The 18306-nt window shown below is 32.9% G+C and overlaps 2 protein-coding genes across 3 annotated transcripts; one reads left to right on the forward strand and one right to left on the reverse strand.

The window, feature by feature from the left end:
- Window positions 1–442: 442 nt before the first annotated feature.
- Window positions 443–5862, reverse strand: LOC144844454 (F-box/WD repeat-containing protein 9-like). Of its 2 annotated transcripts, XM_078701382.1 has the most exons (11): window positions 5847–5862; window positions 5287–5369; window positions 4705–5058; window positions 4242–4387; window positions 3705–3824; window positions 3187–3299; window positions 3004–3095; window positions 2484–2629; window positions 1613–1726; window positions 1379–1468; window positions 443–1024 (listed from the first exon to the last, which is right to left on the reverse strand). In XM_078701382.1, exons 3-11 carry the CDS (start codon window positions 5027–5029, stop codon window positions 878–880), a joined length of 1293 nt encoding a protein of 430 aa, XP_078557508.1. In that variant the 5' UTR covers window positions 5030–5058; window positions 5287–5369; window positions 5847–5862; the 3' UTR covers window positions 443–877. The 2 variants fall into 2 exon arrangements, with proteins under 2 accessions (XP_078557508.1, XP_078557509.1); XM_078701383.1 differs by lacking the exon at window positions 5847–5862 and having other exon boundaries at window positions 4705–5032.
- Window positions 5863–9302: 3440 nt separating this feature from the next.
- Window positions 9303–17842, forward strand: LOC144844429 (NADPH oxidase 5-like). Its single transcript, XM_078701332.1, has 12 exons — window positions 9303–9419; window positions 10903–11053; window positions 11563–11773; window positions 11935–12146; window positions 12725–12913; window positions 13009–13184; window positions 13548–13739; window positions 13963–14095; window positions 14223–14995; window positions 15466–15672; window positions 16113–16379; window positions 16983–17842. The coding sequence occupies exons 1-12, from the start codon at window positions 9303–9305 to the stop codon at window positions 17112–17114; spliced, it is 2760 nt and encodes a 919-aa protein (XP_078557458.1). The 3' UTR covers window positions 17115–17842.
- Window positions 17843–18306: the final 464 nt, after the last annotated feature.

Here is an 18306-nt window from a genome sequence, read left to right on the forward strand (position 1 = left end):
TGTATTTTATTTGCAAATACTTTAGTACAAAACAAACCGATATATGACTAAAATTAATTAAGTTTTTAAAATTATAAACAGAGTTTTGTAACATTGCAAACTAGCAATCAAAGTAGCACATAAACAACTAGAGAGTTGGAACCTTGGCCTAGCATAGTGGCTTAAGTATTTCCTAACAGGAATTCATTTTGGAATACTTTATCTTTGATGGCTATTGTATTAGAACTTAGAAGTAAGAATATGTTTAACAATTTTTTCATAAAATTTATAATATACACTAAGGCCATCAATATCATACCTTGTATAAAATATGTAATAATGGTGGGAGCAAACACTATGAGATGAATTAAAACATGCTATGGTGTAAGCACCATAATCAATAAGATTGATAATAAATTATTTAAAAAGTTTTGGTCAATTATTTGTAAGGCTGTAGCGAGCATGACTGCCTAATCTGGAATTTTCACCATCCCATCCCTGGAACATATACTTACTCGTATATACAGTAATTTATAGTAATAATGATTTAAAAAAAATTTTGCTGTTTTAACCTCATGCTGTGACCCTAATTTGTTTTCTTTGATAAACCAGCCTAAAATTGATTGTTTATTAATATTGCTTCATTAAAATTCATCTAAAGACTGAGGTAGCTGGAACCCCTTGCATATGTACTACATGCTATCTTTGTTAAAGCTAAGATTAGGAATCCATTTGTTTTAATTGCCTTTGAAAAAACTAGCTACACTAGAACCCCTATTAAGGGGACACCTTCGGGACCCAACAAAGTATATTTCACAGGAAAGTCCCTTTAATAGGTGTTCCCTTAAAGGAGAGGTTCTATTGTAGTTTAACATATTGCACAATCTGTTTGGAGGTTTCAGAATGACTTTGGTCGCCATATACCGCATGTAAAATCGCTGCAGCCACAAGCTAAGACGCCATTTAGATAGTGTAGGTCTGTCAACTCTTGCAACTGCTCATCAATGGTGGTCAATTCAGACACAGGATGACATGGTGACAACACCTGTAAAGTAGAATAATGGTGTGAATATAAATATAATTTATAAAATTGTAGAAAACTTCAATGAAGACTGTAATAATTAAATCACCATCTCTAAACAATAATTATACAAATAATGAATGTTTATGTGGGTTGAATAGGGAGAATTATTTCATAAGTTGAAAGGTTAACTGTTCTATTTAATGAGGTGGAGTCCAGTTGAATAGAACAGTACAAAACATTCATTATTTGTTTTATTTACATGTTTACTATTCTAGAGTAAACTTTTGTTTAATTAATCGGCCGATTACATCTCAAATCGAATGTCGTGAGCTACCCAGTCGGATTTTGGCCGCAAGAGCAGAGAAGTTACTTTACCTTTAATGTTTTATCAGTGGCTGCTGTGATAATGCAGCCAGTGTTGTTAGTTATACCTGTGATCTTGCCATTATGTCCTATATTATAATTCTGAAATGAAAAATTAAATCTTAATCTTAGAAACTATGATGATTTTGATGGCGATTCAAAGATAGAAAACAACAACAAAACATCAAACTTTTTTGACAAATAAAGTTTGATAGTGTAGACAAGGCTTAATATAGTAATGGTTACCTGAACAATGTCAAACTTTCCATATGTTGGGTCAAGAACATTAATTTCACCATTGCGAAGTCCGGTCCACAGTTGACCGTTAGAGTAGGACATACTCATTGGAAAAGCCTCCATCTGTAGATTATAATTGTTAAGATATTTCAACTATTGCTCAATTCAGTTTATACATTGAACAAATAAAAGTATGAAACATGCATTATGGTGTGCATTGAACAATATCCACCCTTTTGAACTGAAGACACAAAGGTGTAAAACTACAATTACTACAAAGTGTTTAAAAATGTTAGTACTGTAACCTAGGCTATGAATATTGAAAAAAACCTTAGGATATGGGGTTAGGGTTATAATGTATATTATAATTTTATCATAATTACCGTAATATGCAAATATACGCCTGGAGTCAGTTGGTTAAACATAAAGTACTACAGTTTTTTAAACGTACTAAGGAGTTTTTTAAACTGTAGGCCTAAGGCTGGTTCCCTACATTGTCTCAGCTGTTGAACCAGGTGGTGTTAAATTTTGAAGGGTCAGGGTCAAAGATCAAGGTCCACAAAAAAAAAAGAAATAAAAAAATAATAATAAAAAAAAAAAAACCTCAGCGGGACTTGAACCAGCGATCTCAACTGTGAGAGGCTGGATACATAACCATTACACCAAACGCTCATCCACAACTTTGTAGTGTGCAGTTAGCCTATTTACACAAAAAAATTTTTTTTAAATATTTTCCGTGGACATTTTATGTAGGGGAATTTTACAGTAGGCGGAGGTTTGTACTCTGGGAGTACCCTCTAGTTATGTATGTAATTAATGTTTTTTTATAAACCAGGTATACATACATATATATGCTTAAAAATACATTAGAAAAAGTTACCTTGATTTTCTTGAGTAGGCGATTGGCTCTCCTGTCGTACACACCGATTGTATTATCTTCACTGCCACTCACGATGTAATGTTCATCCGCTGACAAACACAAAACGGGCTTCTTGTGATGATGAAGCTTGGAAATCAAAGCATCGGCTAAAAATGTGGAGAATTAACTAAATTTTAGTTAGTAATACAAATAAAATGAATTAGCAATCAATTTAAAAGGCAATGGAAACAGGATATAAATACAAAAAAATACTGCAAATTATTTATTTCATATCTAGTGGTGACCTTTGACCTCTTTTATACAAGTCTTATTATATAATAAGGTTATATAATAAGGAGCTTTCTATTTGAGAGGACAGGCGACCTAGGAACAAGTTAGATCATGTTAATTCATTGATAGCATGCGGAGAAAATGAGGCGGGCTTCCTTGCTCTAGTCCTTCACACAGTTTGGTGGCTTGTAGGTCCAGATGATGACCTATGACACGTCAGTTTTTCACAAATATTATTATGATCACTTACTTCTTCTATCATACATATATATTTGCTTGTCGTATGATCCTGACATAACAACATCCTTTTGTAGTACTGGACATAGAAAAGCAGAACTACCTCTTAAAAATAAAAAATACAAAATGTGGTCTTTCAATCAAGTTTTCAACCTAAATGTCTCTATTAAATCAAGTAAAAATTATAAAATTATACCTCAATTGACCAACTTTCTGGAAATCTGCCTCAATATCCCAGAAATTCAACCAGCAATCCCATGATGCCGAGCACAGTATATTATCAAATGAGGTCATTGACCACACCCATCCCTACAAATTTAAGTTATAACTTACAGTTACACAAAATATGAAATTACCTATATTCAGTATGTACTGGATAAAAAGTCGTACAAAAATATTGAAAATGCATTCATGCATAATCTACAGTAAGAATCAAATTAGAAGCAAGAATTCTTCAATCTCATAGGATTCTTAAAGTTCTGTCTACACTATCAAACGAGTTTGACCAACAAAGTGTGACATGCCCAAATATGGTAGTGATATGCTTAAATATGATAGTGATATGACATCATTATGTCCATATATCGGCACATCACATTTTTGTGTGTAGACAGAGCTTTAAACCATGTTAATCCCATTTTCTCATGATTAATAGAAACATATCTGATATATAAATTTAAAACACAGAAATTAAATTATTTATTATTTACTTACTTTATGTGCTTGGATGGATTTCACAGAAGCACTTTCTGCTTTTGTTGTTTTACTTAATTTACGAAGGTCCCAAACATTCATAGTACGGTCACGAGACCCAGACACACATATATCACCATTCTGCAAAATAAAGTTTAAATTTTAAACAAAAGTATCTAGTGGTTAAGACAGGTGCACCGTAAACCATAGCCATAATATCAGCAAATGTTTAAGGCCCAACAATAGTTCAGATAAATTATAATGTGCAATGGTACAGATGAGAAAATAGGTGAGAGCAAACCAAGTTGATTTACCCAGAATTTTCTGCTTGATATACCATACCATTGGACCACTGGACATTCATGTTATGTTAAAAGTTATTTTTACTTTAAAACTACATTTATAATTATTTGATATACCCTCATCTTTAGTCATTCTGAAAATATTTTTTTTCTATTTCTAGATATTTTCATATCATAGCATATTTTCAAATATATTAAAGCATTTACTGAATTCTCTTCCATTGTTTAATAAATAATGTTAAAAAAACATATTCACCTGCAACAGACACACAGAATCTACTGATGCTATATGTCCACAGTTTAAAGAATAAAAGTCCATATTTTCTTTATAATTACTCCATAATGAACAATCTTTCTCTATTTGGTAGCAGGCTTGACCCCAATCAAAATTACCATCATCAACTATAAGAAGAAAAACGCATTTGTATATCCTATCTCAATCTGGCTTAAGCTCAGTCTACACTATCAAACTAGTTTGATAAAAAGAAGTGTGATGTGCCCAAATACGGTAGTGATATTCCCAAATATGATACTATAGTGATATGACATCATCATGTCCATATATGGGCACATCACATTTGTTGTCACATAAAGTTTGATAGTGTAGACAGAGCTTAAGAGAGACCAATAATTCCATAGTACTGTACTAAGAAATACAGTATACATGTCTGAAACTGTTACATATGGGTGGTCCCTGAATAGGAGGGGTGCTACTGTACCTGCTATGACTGGATACTGGCCTGTATATGTCTTCTTTATACGCATCTTCCATATAGCATCCTGAGAAACAAGTTTATGAAATCGCTTGCATACTAAACTTAATTTTCCAATTACGAACTTTGGGTCCAAAAAGCCCACGATGACGAGTAAGATTTCTGTAGGTAAAACTAACAAATGCAGAGGCTCATTTGTGGTAGGTATTGGTGAAAGAGATGTATTTAAGTCATTTTCTTCTTCTTCATTGGGTTGGTCTTCAGTTTCTATTGATAACTGTCTGAGGGTTTCCGTAAAGGATGACTGTAGTGGTTTTTCTGACGATGTCATTTTCTGTAAAGTTTAAGTTGAACATAAAGCTATAAAAATAGAAAAAAATATTACTGGCATAGGTTTAGATTAGGTATTTTTTGGTGATAGAATATCAGCATGCTTAATTTATCTATGACATCATCAAAATGTAACAGTAATTCATGACACTGAACTAATACTAATATGGTGATGCAATTTAAAAAAAAATAAAAAAAAATAAATATATTATAGTATGATGTAAAAGGAGAATAAAATAATATTGAAAAAAAAATTACCAATTCTCTTCATGCCTATGAATATGATAGATTATGATGATTCTGCTGCGTGTTGCCTCTGCTCATTCTACCATTACCATATCCTGTGGATAAATTTAGACATGACTAAACACAATTAATTAATCATTCAAAAAGCAAAATGGAGCAAATTAAAAAGAACAGCTTGACTAATTTTAGGTTAAGTTAACATGTATACATATTTACAGTTGTAGAGTGCACAGAAATCCTGCACAATACCATTATATAGCTCAGTAAAAGGTTAGGCGTTTTGGGCCGAATCATCCCACCACCAAAAGTGGGCCGAATCGTCCCGGGCAGGCCTAATCGTCTAAGGACCGAATCGTCCCGGATTCCTGCCGACTCCCTTTCCTGCTGCCTGACTACGTACTATTCCTAGCCGGCCTAGATAGGATCCTACTGCCTGTACATGCTATGCCTAGGCCTAGTATGACATCATTTATTTATTTAAATACAATTATTTTATTTGGTCTAGGCGTATCAAATTAATTAATACGTAGCTCTAAATATAATTCACTTTTAATAAATTAAAAGTTTTATACCTTTTCTATTCTTCTATCTCAACTTTTGTTGTGATAAAGAGCGCCACCAACATTTCTACATTATTTTGATTTGTTGATTATAATACAATTTAGATTGGTTAAATAATATAAACCAAAAGTCATCCCTTGAAGATTACTCCAAGCTAAAAGAAAGTCCTAGCCTTGAGTGTTATCTCCTTGATAAAACCAATTTCACAGGTGCAAGCTTAAAAATTAAAATTAAAATTAAGATCGAATACTTTACCCCTTGATGATGGACGAACCTGTAAATGGTCTAAAGAAATATCTGGCCACTGCACTATATGTCACAGTGGTGAAATAGAAAATATACAACATTTTTTATTGAATTGCCAAGCTCTTAATGCTATAAGAGAGATTGAATTAGTAAAGCTAAATAATGACCATGAAATTTTGGATGAGTCTGCAACATGGGAATATTTTATAAATGCCAATGTTAATGAAAAAACAATTTTAGTTTTAGGGGGAACATTAACATGGATCTTAGTAAAGCTGTCTTGGCAGCATTTGATAAATATTGTAAACATTTTCTTGAAGTTGCCTGGGAAAAAAGATCTGAGTTAAAAAAGAGCTAATTTGCATTGTTGAAAAAAAAAAGTTAAAGTTAAAAGTTAAAGTTAAAAGTTAAGAAAAGCCACTGCATTGGTTTTGTTTTATTATTGTATTTAATGTCTATGTATGTATCGTTGAGTGTACATACATACATGTTTGGTTTATAATGTTTATTTGTATGTAGTTTAAGTTGACTGCACCACTAATGAGTGTGTTGCCACTGATCCAAAAGTGTTTGTCAATAAAGTTATTATTATACAGTACATCCATTGTATTTGAGTGTTCAGTTTGTCGTTTATTTAATTGAAATATTAAATAAATATTTTAATAAAATCGAATTATTACATTCCTAATAAAAACACAGACAACATACTGGGCCTGAGAGAATTCAGGGTGACAAAAAGAGTATTATCATGACCTCTATTATTCTCATAATAATGTAATTAGTTAATATAAGTTAAGAATACTTAAGGTAAAAAGTGTTTTAAAGATTATGAGCAGAAATGCTAGTAGTAGTAAGCAAGTCATAATGTAGTACCTATACAGCAACAATTCACATGGTCGGGGCTACATTGAAAGAGGTATCATGACCCAAGGAGGAAAGGTCGGTATTATTTACATCAGCTTAAAGGCTAAATAGCTCAAGATGCTGATAGTTACTGAAAGAATATTAACAAAGATAAACTTTATTTGAAGCTGATCAGCACGTTTATCCAAAAAGTAAAATGTGCCTGTTTGTTATTTTGACAACCACGAGGTGTTGGATGAAAAGAATTGACTTTTCACATTTAAAATTAATCAAATCGTGGCATCAATAGGCCTACTCTCTGACTAACGATTCTATAAAATAATGTGTATTAACTAGAAACAGTCAAGTATGAGTACATGCGAAAATCTACCTATGGTTTCATGCAACGTATGTTGAATAGTGGTAACATCCTTGTTGCTTGTGTTTGCAAACATATGCTCCATAACTCCAAAATGTATTGTAGATGGAGAAGCATTCTATATACTTAGATTTTTCTCTTTCTGTTTATAAGTTTATTAATATGGATGATATTTCCAAAATAACAAGAAATTGATTGAATTGATTGATTGATAATGACCAGTCACACTATCGCATATTATCCCAAAAATTAATAAGAATTTATAATTGTATGTGGTATATGCGAAAAGAAATTACCTTTTCGAGCTGTTGTATGGGTGAAGGCGTTATCCATATAAACAAAAATATAATATGTATAAAATTAAAAGTAAAGAAGGGAGATTGTAGAATCTCTGAGAAAGCCCTGTAAATATTTACATAAAATTGAGAACTTCATTAATTTCGGTCACTTGCTGACTGTCCGTGGGTCAATACGTCACGTCACTTGGTTCCAGAGGCTATTTTTTCCAGTTCGCATTCGATTCGTGACTATTCTTTTTTACATTTAATTTGTTTCTTAATTTTTGTTTTTACAGATTTTTTTATATTTTTGGTTTACGGGGTAATAAATATGACGATTGTAACTAATTAAATTCACCAAACAATACCCTCTATTAACTAGCCTGATTTAGCAAACTTGTACGCATGGCTCGTATTTCAAGATCTGACGTAAAGGTCTAAAACACGATAGAGTTACAGGGGAACGCAATAAAATAGGTTCAAGTGTCACACGCTATGCTCTAACGCGCACGTATTTCACGGTACAAGTACAAGGCTCGTAACACATTCACGGTCAGTCAGCTCGCAAGAACAACAGGCTATTGTGTCACTTATTACTTTCCACTAATGAGCAACTTTTAGTTCTTTTTATAAAGGTACGACGTCGCCCACTCTTCACAGGTACGTACGTTTTCGTTTAATCCAACTGTTTATAAAATATAGGCCTACACTATACTCTTTAGGCGTATTTTGATATACAGTAGTGCAATTGTAACATCTGGCTACTGATATATGTTTATGGTGTTTATATAGATTTCTACTTTCGTTATATCTCAGGCTGTATAAATCCATATACCTCTTTCTGACGTGACCTTTCGCTTTTAATACATTTTGATTTCATAGAAATTAAAAACATTACAAATTCATTTAAATGGTATTCATAAACATTTATTTAGATAATGTCATTACATACAAATATTGCAAATTAGATCATCACTAAGTCCCAACAAACTATTAAAGAGATCGAATAAGCAATAAAGATTATTTTTTTAAATAATAATGTATATGTAAATTAACTAAACTTAACTACGCTTTAAATAGTTAATTATTTTCTAAAAAGACACGTAAACTTTAATAAAGAGTAATGCAGTCTACATCACCACCGTTTAAAATACCATAGTAGGCCTACCATGTGTTCTTGTATGATTAGAAATGCTAAAATAATATATGAGGCCAGGGTCCTCGGATTTGGATAGAGGTGATGTTTTTGTTATGGGAACTTTTTTTTCAGTTGATCTAGTTATCTAAAATTGGTCCCAAGACTGTTGGACTGAACCTGCTAACAACGATTTATTGTGCTATTTCTTAAAATAGTTATGGAATAATTTAGGGAATTTAATATTATATATATACAAGGTTGAACATACTGTATACATATACATGTATAATCAGGAGGAGTGAAATTACACTCACTGGTAATGAACATACTATACAAATTGTGACTTTTTAGAATAATAAACTTTTAAAAATAATTATTTCTTCATGATTTATTGTTATGCTTACGTCTCACCTGTACGAGTGAACACTAAAAAAAATTAAATCTGACCTCCGTCACAAATCAAAATATCTCAACTCACTCAAAGATTCTATACATATATACAATGTAATTCCACTTTAAAAATCTAAATAGCGAAATCTGTATAACACATTTTATTTATTTTACTTTGGTGCAGAACATTGTTATGGATAAGGACGATGGGAAATGGTTGTCATGGTGCGAGAAAAAATTTCGACAGGTGGCACACGAAGATGGTCAAATTTATCTAAATGACTTTCAAAAGGCACTCAACATCAAAAAGGTATTTTAATTTAAAATTTGAAAATCATGAACTGATCTTTTATACCCATATAAACCCATATGTATTAACTCTATGTTTGCACTTATAGATACCATTAATATAACCATTGTGTAATGTGAACATAGCCTATATACATGTATACAGGTAAATAATACATTCTACCACTTATGTAACCATCAGCTAGTGTTTGACTCGACAGATAAACAAATGTTGATGAAATGCGATGAAAACACAGCAACTCGATGCAAGAGGATACTAAAGAGCGTATAGTCTTACTACGTATTGGCTTTTACTTATTCAAATTGTGCCTTATTCATGATGATCTCCTATGCCTATATTACAATTATGAAAAAGCAATTTATCACGAAAAAAAAAACTTTGTTAAAGAATTTGTCGGAATCGGAAAACACTACTTCTATTCATAAGCTTCATAATTCTATCCAAAGTTATAAACAGAGATAATCAATTTCAAGAAATATTTTTTTGTTAAAATACCATGTTTACATGTGGATGATTTATATTCTGTTGTGTTACGTTTAAAATATGCGTTCTCGGAGGAATTCCTTTATTCCCATAAACGCTCCACTTATAAACCGACCTTTTAATTTTATGACAAGTCATGTAATATTTTAGAGAGACGTATACGGGGTGCAGTACGGGACATTTTTGCTATATTTATTATTTTATTAACATTTGTGTCCATACAAAGCGACTGCAGTAGGCCTACAATCTCGGTAGGCTTAATTTCGAAATGGCCCAATATGTAAACACCAAGGTGCACATTCTATTATGTTATGTAGGTCATAGAAGTATTTCACACTGAATTAATTATGTTGTAAACTGAATTAATATGTGATGATAAATTAACATGTCCCAAATGGCTCCCCGTAGATATAACTTTGTGGGAAGTAAAGTATCCCCGTTAACTTTATAGCTACCAGTTTACGACGATCATAACTCTACCTGTAAAGTTGTTATACCACTTTGACGGGTCACGGTAATTTAAGCAATATAAATGATAGTGTTTTACTATGAGACCGTGTGTTGTGCCGAAATATTAAATATGATTTAGAATCTTTCTTATTTATTATTCTTAGTTATGAATAAGTTAGTTGTGTTCTTCGTTAATAGTTTACCTGTAGCTCATGTGAACGGACATTCCACACCTGTCTTTGATCAACTTCGGCATCTGTTTCTAGAAAAACTACATTCACACTTTTCCATTTCATTTCATGGAAAAAGACATTAATTGGAATTAAAATTTGCTGGCCTTTAAAGTTAACACTTTTTTCACGTTTCACGTTAACAGTTTTCTAATCTGTTATCTCCGATAACATTAATCAAATTTCTGTTCCATGTTGTATTTCATTTCAATTTTGTTGTTTCTTTTACATTACACGATTTACGACGATCTGACGCGGAAAAATCATACCATCTGTTAAGTCACTATTATAATTATTCTTTTCCTCTTTAAAAAAAATAGTCATTTTTTGCCGAACGTTTCTTTAAACTATTTGACACCGACGAGTCAGGCGGAATAAGTTTATGCGAACTACTAGACGCACTGGGCGTTCTACTTCACGGAACATCTAGGGATAAATTACACTTTCTGTTCAGAGTTTATGATGTAGACGGTGAGTATCGCCAAAAATAGTGCTTGTGGTCTAAACCTAGTTCTTTTAATTAATTAGGGAAGCAGAACTGAAACCGTACATTAGTTCTACTGCTTTTATGTTTAAATCCTTAAAAGTATATACACTAGAATGATTACGCATGCGTCGTTTCTTCAAAAGTTCGTGCCCAAAAGGCTTTCAACACGCAATGTATGAAAAGCAATTATGTTCTTAGTCTCCCGTTCATTTTTATTATCAGTAAAATCAGAAAATGTAGAATGAAAAATAAACGCTGGAGGTGAAGAGAAAGAAAGTTATGATAATGCCAACATAAAAGAAAAGAACGGCGGTATTACAATAGGCCTCCATTCTTTCTAGACACTGGCTACGATGAGTTATCGCCAAAACTGTGGAAACAAGTTCTTGAACTTTTAAAGAGTCCCCTTTCCTTATTGCTTCACTTCACAAATCAAATTGTTCAAAATCCAAATTGGTTTGGAAGTTTTTCGATATGCCTCTATTCTTTACAGGTAATGGGACCATTGACTATGACGAGTTATATACAGTACTTAAATCGTGTATGGCTGAAAGTGCAATCCAGCTAAGCGATGAGACTTTACGAGAACTTACAAGCATTTTATTTGACGAGGCTGACGAAGATGATAACGGTGCAATCACGTTTGACGAATTACAAACTCAGCTCGCTAAGTATCCTGATATTACTGACAATTTAACTGTAAGGTGAGTACATCCAGCTATAAGTTGATTGATTTAACTGTAAGGTACAGGGAACAGTTTAGAAGGGCATAAATATAAATGATGATTTTGGTGAACATGAAAACTGCAAAGTGAGAATAAAATCTAAACCTAAATGCATGCATCGTTATTATTTTATTTTACAGTGCTGCAACATGGTTACATCCACCGCCAGTAAAGCGACGTTGTAAGCCCTCGGTAAAATGTTTCCGAAGAAAATACATTCGCAACAATTTGCCTTTGCTTGTCTTTATTGTGATTTATATTTGTATAAATGTAGCTCTCTTTGTGAAAGCTTATCAACGAATTACACAAATGAATATTGGGTGTTTCTGGCTTAGTATTGCCAAAGGATGTGGTGAGTATGAGGAGTATTGTAAGAACTATTAAGTCTATGTCTATAGTTACAGCATTTTGTTTTTGTAGCTCTCTTTTTACATCTATGAGGGGGGTTTCTTACACTTTCTTATAACTTGTTCTGAATTCTCTCTTTCTTGGGTAGTTTTGAGTTATACGTCTTTGTTTTTGTCAGTTTACCTCCATTAGCCTGGGTTTTTAAAAACCTATCTTACCTAGATTGCCAAAGTATTGTATTATTATTGATATTAAGGAGTGTGTTTACATTATAATCAACGTCTTCTATCTAAACTATCGTCGTTCACAGAGTAGTCGTTCTGATGAAATACTGTGCTTTATTATGCATACTAAGAGTTTTGCTACATCACATATTTCCTCCAGTATCACTGTCCTTCTTCTCAATTTTTTCAAACATCATTTTCTCCAGACTGTCTCAATCCAGTGTGGCAATATGTCCAAATTATTGCAATTTTTCTTTGAAAATTCATGTGAGTATTGTGGCTTTTTGGCCTGACCCTTTCTAAACTATCTTACCTATTATTGCCTCTATAAATAATATTTCACTTGTATTATATTCAGGAGCGTGTTTAGACTTCAATGGCAGTCTTCTATTATTTCTGATGTTGAGGAAATGTTTAACGTTAATACGAGGGACACGTTTAGCTCACTACCTACCAATTGATCAGCATATCTGTCTTCACAAATCAGTAGCCTGCATAATCATTCTACTGTCGACCATTCACACTGGTTCACATGTCATGAATTTCTGTAAGTACCGTAGGCTGTGATTATCTTGTGACTAGGGTAGCCTTGCTAGCGCGCCTGATTTGAACTGATGTCAGACATGTGTTATTTTTTTTTAGTGAACTGTGACAAGAATAACTCGGCGTTGTCGATAATAGAGTACCTGTTCACACTTAAGTCAGAACTCGGATGGGTAGCAGGAACAGCAAATATCACTGGAGTAATACTTTTGGTATTACTTATTTTTATATCTATATGTTCGGTATCGTTGGTGCGACAGAAAGGTTATTTTCAAGTAAGTATTCTTGTAACCCACGTTGTTCATGCATAACAATGATAACTTTCAGTTGAGATCAAAGTAACACGATTGTTAGTGGTTGAAAATGACCATTCTCATTTGTAGTTAAGCCTGAAAAGCGTCCATGACATGTTTGCTTTAAGTTTTCATTTTTAAAGTATGTATAATCAACATAGCACCATGATTGGAACTGCATCCTGATGGGTTACTTGCTTTGCAATTTTTAGAGTTCGAAGTTTCGAACAACTGGCGAAATTGCGATTTTAAAAGTAGTGATAGTGATGAGGCATTATTGGGTATATATTCTAAATTAGAGAATCATAGTAAAATTACTAATCCATATTATTCACTCTTCCATAGGTATTCTATTGGACTCATCAATTATCTATAATATGGTGGTTACTCTTAATTGTACATGCGCAGAGGTTCTGGATGTGGTTCGCGCTTCCAGGAGGGATTTACATTGTAGAACGTGTACTTAGAATGAAACCCGTTAGAAAAGCAAAGTTTGGAACGATATGTATTAATCAAGCCGTGGTACTGCCCGACAAGGTAATCAAATATGGCTATTGCAGTAGTAATATTACCATTTTATGGATTGCAAATTATTTTTACTGTGTTGTGTCATTTTAGTCGAACATCAGCTTTTTAATCAGATGTGTGTAATTTACAAGTCTTTTCTTTTATCATTTTTAATTTTTAACTCAATTAAAAATCTTCAGAATTAGAAAGTTAGAATACATTGAATTGAAATCCCACTTTATTTAATTCGAAGGTGCTACATCTTGTGATTCCTAGGCCTAGTAACTTTACTTTCCAAGCTGGAGAGTACATTTACATCAACATCCCAAGCATAGCACGTCATGAATGGCATCCTTTCACTGTCAGTAGCGCTCCTGAACAACAAAGTAAGTGTTTTAGAATTTTGATAGAAGACGTAAATGATAACCAAACCATCCATTTTCACTAATAATCAACTTGATTGAATCTCTTTTCAATCCAATACAATCATTATCATGTTTTTTTACATTGCAGATTTTCTATCTGTGCATATTCGTTCAATGGGAAATTGGACTAAGAAGTTATACAACCAGTTTGATGTAAAATATGCGAACGTAACACAAAACAATATTGCTGAGAACGATTGTCAAGAACAACAAACGCTTGTTTTACAATTAACAGATGTTGAAAATAATCTAACAACACTTGCAGAAGAAGCATCAAACTGCGGCTCTCGATCTACCATTCGAGGATCCTGTTCTTCTGTTGTCACATCTGAACTATGTAATGATGTAGAAAACACTTCAAGGGGAGAGAGTGTAAAATCAGACAAAACTCTGTCAAGTAATAATATATTAAGTAACAAGAATCAAAATGAATTGTCAAAATCACAAAATTTAAAAACAAACATTCAGAAACCTCAAAGTAAAGCGCGTAGGCCAAATAGTGTTAATAAAGAGTCCATGAATACGACGGCAAAACCAGAGTCACGCACCCCACGTCGGAAGAATGCGATTGCTGGTATTGCTGTGCGCAATGAAAATGAGACAACCGTAAAACCAAAAGCTAACAAATCTAAATTAAACAAAATACATCCGACTTGTACAACTGATTCAATGAACCAGCGTTCTGATTATAATAAAAATGCACTGCCTAGTATTAGAACATCGAGTGAACGAAAAGAGGTTGGTGGAACAAACCAAAAAGTTGTCAAACCGAAGAAACCAAAGCCGTTACGAAGACGTTTGACGCAACACTCGTTGGATGTTGCGTTGGAAGGCGCGTCTTCGTGTGGAACAGGTATAGAGGTAAGCTGTAGTTTTAAATTGAAATACCAAAAAAATGATGTGGGTTACTTCAGGTTCTGGGTATCTGAAACTCGGGATTACTATCTATTAATCGCCCATCCTCTCTCTGGTAGTATTTTATAGTGACCGTCTGTAACTCCTGGTCCTTGTCTAGTGTCCCTGTCTAGAAGCTTGGTTCAAACTTGCATTTTTTATTCTTGAAGTTTCATTCTTTGTCTTTGAACTAATCTTAAAGCTCTTTTGGGCTTATTTGGTCTCTCCAGACACAACTGCATAAACATAAATAGTGTATGTCATGTAAGGGAAGACTATCCACTTTATATGACGTGCTGTGTGTGAATAAAGAAAATGAATTTGATTGAGTTGAATCACTGAGTAAAGTGACATGAGTCAGAGAGCAGAAACATTGATTTAACAAAAATTACTTCAGTTAAATTGTATTAATCATGATGTTTTGATTTCTTATTTAGATTTACATAGACGGTCCATATGGTGCGCCATCTCAGCATATTTTCCAAGCAGAGCATGCCGTGTTGATTGGGGCCGGTATTGGCGTAACACCATTTGCATCAATCCTTCAAAGTATCCATGAACGACACAAAGTAGCGAAACGTACGTGTCCCAGTTGTAAACACGCATGGGTAGAAGACACGACAACAATTATGAGATTAAAGAAGGTAGATTTTGACTATGTATTTCAGAAATCCGACGTTTGAATACGAATTTTCAGCTTCAAATCATTTCTTGCTTAGTTCAGACTACAAATCATTAGGCCTACTTTGCATGTTTAAAGTGAGCTTTTGAGCAATGAAGGAAATAAATGGTACAGTATTTAATATTCATGAATTTATCTGATACGAGAAGAGCACTCGATTCTACATCTTAGTCATTAGGTACAACTGAACTGACTTGTAAGTAAGTCATTGAGAAAAAAGCCTATAAAAATGACTTGCAATAGTCAGTTAAGTTGTACCTAATGACAGTTGCAGAATCGGCTGTTTTGTTGAGATGTCCCTTCTGTTTCGGACAGTTCCGTTTAAAGACTATCAACATTGTATGTTTTTGTAAAATACCGATATCGCCGAAGTACTTATAATTGCGTTTTTATGTTGTTTAGGTTGATTTTATTTGGATTAATCGGGACCAGAAATCTTTCGAGTGGTTTATAAGTCTGCTCAACCAGATTGAAGTGGAGCAGCAAATTATTGAACCATCAAACCGCTTCTTGAACATCCACCTTTATATGACATCAGCGTTGAACAAGAATGACGTCAAAGCTATTGGTCTGCACATGGCACTTGATCTGTTACATAAGAAGAGCAATAGAGACACTATCACGGGACTGATGACGCGGACGCAGCCAGGAAAACCTGATTGGAACCAGGTAATAACACTATAAGGCTGTGTTTCCGCAGCCAAAAATTAACCGATAAAAATTAACCGATAATTAACCGATAAACTGCCTGTGGAAACGGGGTTTAACCGATTCCACTCGAGAAAAATTAACCGATAATTATCTCATTCAAATCGGATAATTATCGGATAAATGCGATAATTTTAACCTTTGACCTGAGGACAATTTTTTTGCGTTGGTTGTTTGTTGGTTGGTAATGACTGATCATGCGCACTTTATTGGTCAAAATGTCTTGCAATAGTCAGTTAAGTTGTACCTAAAGATAGCTGCAGAATCGGATGTTTTGTTGACATATACAGCCCTGTTTACACTATCAAACTTTATGTGACAAAAATCTGATGTGCCCATATATGGACAAGATGATGTCATATCACTACCATATTTGGGCACATCACACTTTTTAGTTTAATAGTGTAGACATAGCTTTATTATAAACTAGAGTACTATTAAACTACAGTATACAAACATGAGTAATTACGTTGTACTAATAATTTATTACCATATTTTTCTTCTCATAAATGTGTTTACAGTAGCGATACCATATAATCGGCATATTACATTTCTTATTTATAGGTTTTTACAAATATTCGAAATACAAAACAAGGAAAAGTAACGGTTTTCTTTTGTGGTGTACCAGAACTCGGTGACATCATCAGTAAAAAGAGCTCACAGTTTGGATTCGAATTCAGGAAAGAAAACTTTTAGGGGAAGTTTCAATAAATCTTTCAGACTCTTACTAAATGTGTCTCTTAAGATATACATGAATATTAAAACGAAACTTGTCAAAGAGTAAGATTGCATCTGGGGTAACAGTACAAAGTTGTTGCTTAATATCACTAATGCTGAACATTTTCTACCGATTTATTCATTTTTACAAAAATATTTTTAAAGGAACAAACAATATTATACTTATTTTGTACAAAGGTACGGTAACTTCTTTGATTTCTAATATTTGGCGGATACTTCTGGCTGATTTCATACACAAAATTAGGTTATTCGATATAATTTGTTCGGTATTCTAAATCTTGTGTGGAATACTTAGCAGAACAGATATATGCTCGATTTCATCGATGTTTAGATTTTAAGTAAGTTTGAGCGTATTAGGGAGCTCCTGATTTTGTACATATTCATATTATAAATACTGTATAAATATTGTAAAACTTAAGTGAGTTTGAACTGGGGCTCCGGAGTCGTCAACATAACACTTTACATATTCATATTTAGCCTATAATTGTAAATATACGGTAAATATTGTGAAACTTAAGTAAGTTTGAGCGTCTACATTATTGTTGGACATTATTATGATTCGGATGTTCACATAACATTTCACATACTGTATTCATATTGTAAATTTGAAAAATTGTTATTAGATTATTTGTGTATCGTAACATAGAAACAAAATCGTAGATATACAGAAAAATATCAGGTAGAAAAACTTGTATTTTTATAAATGTAATATAGAATAATTTGTACCGCTGTCTAAAATAAATGTATAAACTAACATACAATAACAAAATAAATAGAGGTATTTTATTTTAAACATCTGTCCTGTTCAATTTAATGTAATATTTATATAATTAAAAAAGAAAGAAAGAAAAATTTGTTTTGAAGAAATGTTTTTTATTTCTCTTCTGGACAATATATAAACTGGCGATTACAAACTTTTCTTTCATTTTTACACAGATTTAGAAGTTTATAATATTTAATTTTATTTGCCATAACAACATTGTTTTGTCAAGAATATTTTTACAAAGTTTGCTACAGTAGTGTATACCTACAAACTTCGGCAAACTGCAGACGTTTGCAGAAGTCCACAATAGCAAAGCTTTAGTTTCTAGTATATGTAGACCAGTTGATGATAATAAACTGCATAAAACAACAATAAACGTTTTAATTG

Source organism: Antedon bifida, chromosome 6, assembly GCF_963402885.1.
Source record: "Antedon bifida chromosome 6, ecAntBifi1.1, whole genome shotgun sequence".
Classification (NCBI taxonomy): Eukaryota; Metazoa; Echinodermata; class Crinoidea; order Comatulida; family Antedonidae; genus Antedon; species Antedon bifida.

Bases quoted from the DNA above. Each gene is read 5' to 3' on its own strand.
- LOC144844454 (XM_078701382.1), bottom strand. From the start codon at position 5,029: ATGACATCGTCAGAAAAACCACTACAGTCATCCTTTACGGAAACCCTC. The intron at 3,825-4,241 runs GTGAATATGTTT...TTTATTTTGCAG, and splicing joins ATTCTGTGTGTCTGTTGCAG to AATGGTGATATATGTGTGTC. The intron at 1,727-2,483 runs GTAACTTTTTCT...TATAATCTACAG, and splicing joins GCCTACTCAAGAAAATCAAG to ATGGAGGCTTTTCCAATGAG.
- LOC144844429 (XM_078701332.1), top strand. From the start codon at position 9,303: ATGGATAAGGACGATGGGAAATGGTTGTCATGGTGCGAGAAAAAATTT. The intron at 11,054-11,562 runs GTGAGTATCGCC...TATTCTTTACAG, and splicing joins CAGAGTTTATGATGTAGACG to GTAATGGGACCATTGACTAT. The intron at 15,673-16,112 runs GTAGATTTTGAC...TATGTTGTTTAG, and splicing joins CAATTATGAGATTAAAGAAG to GTTGATTTTATTTGGATTAA.